The sequence below is a fragment of the Colobus angolensis genome, unplaced genomic scaffold, assembly GCF_000951035.1.
Source record: "Colobus angolensis palliatus isolate OR3802 unplaced genomic scaffold, Cang.pa_1.0 Scaffold18, whole genome shotgun sequence".
Lineage (NCBI taxonomy): Eukaryota > Metazoa > Chordata > Mammalia > Primates > Cercopithecidae > Colobus > Colobus angolensis.
The window spans coordinates 6,666,569-6,668,642 of NW_012114932.1; the positions used below are offsets into that span (position 1 = coordinate 6,666,569).

The following is a 2,074-nucleotide window of genomic DNA, read 5'->3' on the forward strand; positions in this document are numbered from 1 at the left end:
CAGTAGCTGGGGTTACAGGCACGTACCACTATGCCCAGCTAAGTTTTGTATTTTTAGTAGAGACAGGGTTTCACCATGTTGGCCAGGCTGGTTTCAAACTCCTGACCTCATGATCTGCCTGCTTAGGCCTTCCAAAGTGCTGGGATTACAGGCTTGAGCCACTGTGCCGGGCCAAAATTTTTTTTAAAACTTAGCCTGGTGTGGTGGTGGGTGCCTGTAGTCCTAGCTATTCGGGAGGCTGAGGCAGAGGGAATCGCTTGAGCCCAGGAGTTGAGTCTGCAGTGAGCTATGATCACACCACTGCACTCCAGCCTGGGTGACAAGCTGAAAAAATATATATACATATGTCTCTCTAAAATATATGAAAATACAAAACAGATATCAAAAATTAAGTTTAACGTTATTTCCACAGAAGAGATTGTTAGTGATACCCCTCCTTTTTTTTTTCTCCTCTTTGCTTATCTTATGTTCTCTGAAATTAACGTTTATCACTTTTGAATGAAGGAAAATATATTTTACAGGAACACTGTTGGAGTCTTTCACTTAACACTGCCTCCTAACCAGGCCAGTGGTCATGTAAATTAACTCAATTGTCAAAAAAGGGCTTGGAAGTTTCAAGGTAGTTAGCCAAAATAATTAAAATCCTGGTGAAATTTCACACAGCTGGCCATTGAGCTTTGACTTCACTGATGTGAGGCTGCTGTAAATAGACTCCAGGCTCCAGGTTTTCAAAAGGCCTAAAAACAGCACAAAATAAAATATAACAACAATTGTTCATGTAAAGGGCCACGTGCCCTCTCTGTCCTGAGCAAATGTAACCTGAAACCCTCTGGCACTCCAGGTTGGCGGCACCTCTCTGGACAGGGTGTATTTGCTCTCCATTACTCAATTTACTTTCCTGAGCTTGAAATGGAGTGGAATTTCAATGTAGAGTTACCCATTAGCTCCAAGGCTAAATTTAAACCTTTAATTAAATTAATCCGTTGATCTTAAACACATTGCTTCTCCCTCAAAAGTGTAGCAGGTGTTTTAGGTGTCACAGAGCTTAATTCAGTGTGGCAATTGTTCCTTACTGCATTTGGTAAGTTGCCCACACCGGCTGGGGAAACCCGCACACGTTTTCAGATCCCTCCAGGTGAATCCCTTCACCCTGTCCCCACCCCCGCTCCCACCCCCACCCAAAACAAGCATTCATTGTGGGTGGGGACTGCAACTCCTCCCAGATTCAGAGCTACTGCTCTGGGAGAGTCGTCAGGAACCTGTATTTATAGAAGACATGGTAGGTGCCAAACGTGTGTTTATGAAATAAACGACAGATAACTGTCCACATTGGTCCCAGTTTATGCGGGAGAAAGATCATAATCTACAAAAATTTGCAAGGTGACCAGGGGGAAAAGAGTGTAAGGTCATTTTAGCCCACCTCGGTATTCACAGAAAATGGAGCATATTTCATAGCCAAAGTAAAAAATTTGCGTTGGCCTTTGCTGAGAGAGAGATGAAAAGTGACAATACCATGGATTGGGGATGCGTGAATTCGTTGGTCACATGGAAGATGTTCGTGTTTCTGGGCTCTTAGGCATCCCAAGGCGTGCATTTATCCCGGGGGCTGCATCTTGGCCTGGGAATGAATGAGACCCAACCGCAATGGTTGTTAGCGGTAACTTTACGGTGAGACAGTCTCCATAGGGGCCCCGTGTTATTATGAATAAGGACCTATTTACTCCTCAGGGACCAACGGCCTTGCGGGGTCCAAGTAACTCGCTCGCAGTCTAAAACTCTGCAACGCTCCACATAACTGTCCTGTAGACCCACAACTCTCCCAGGAGCACAGCCCCAGGACCTAACCCACTGGGTTCTGCTCGCTCCCCCAATTCCCAGTGCGAGCGCGCGGGGGAAACGTGCTCGCCTCCCGCACCTGGCTTCCGCGCGCCCCGGGAGTCGCCAACTCCCTCAGCAGGCAGCTTGGACTACCCGGGCAGCCGGGCCGATCCCCTGCCCCACCACCCGCTCGGCTCTCCCGTTCTCCTCTTCCTCCTCCCGCGGCCCCTCGTCTCCCGCCGCCTGCCTCTGCGGC

General features: G+C 48.1%; 1 protein-coding gene across 2 annotated transcripts in view; it reads left to right on the forward strand.

The window, feature by feature from the left end:
* Positions 1-1,294: 1,294 nt before the first annotated feature.
* CABLES1 (Cdk5 and Abl enzyme substrate 1) overlaps positions 1,295-2,074 on the forward strand; it is a 129,249-nt gene continuing 128,469 nt past the window's right edge. The window contains exon 1 of one of the 2 annotated variants that reach the window (XM_011939249.1): positions 1,295-1,400. Coding sequence is in view for 1 of the 2 variants with exons in the window: in XM_011939247.1 (XP_011794637.1) it covers positions 1,343-1,380 (38 nt within the window). In the remaining variant the exon portion in view is untranslated. The remainder of the gene's footprint in view (positions 1,401-2,074) is intronic. The other variant, XM_011939247.1, reaches the window with a different exon arrangement.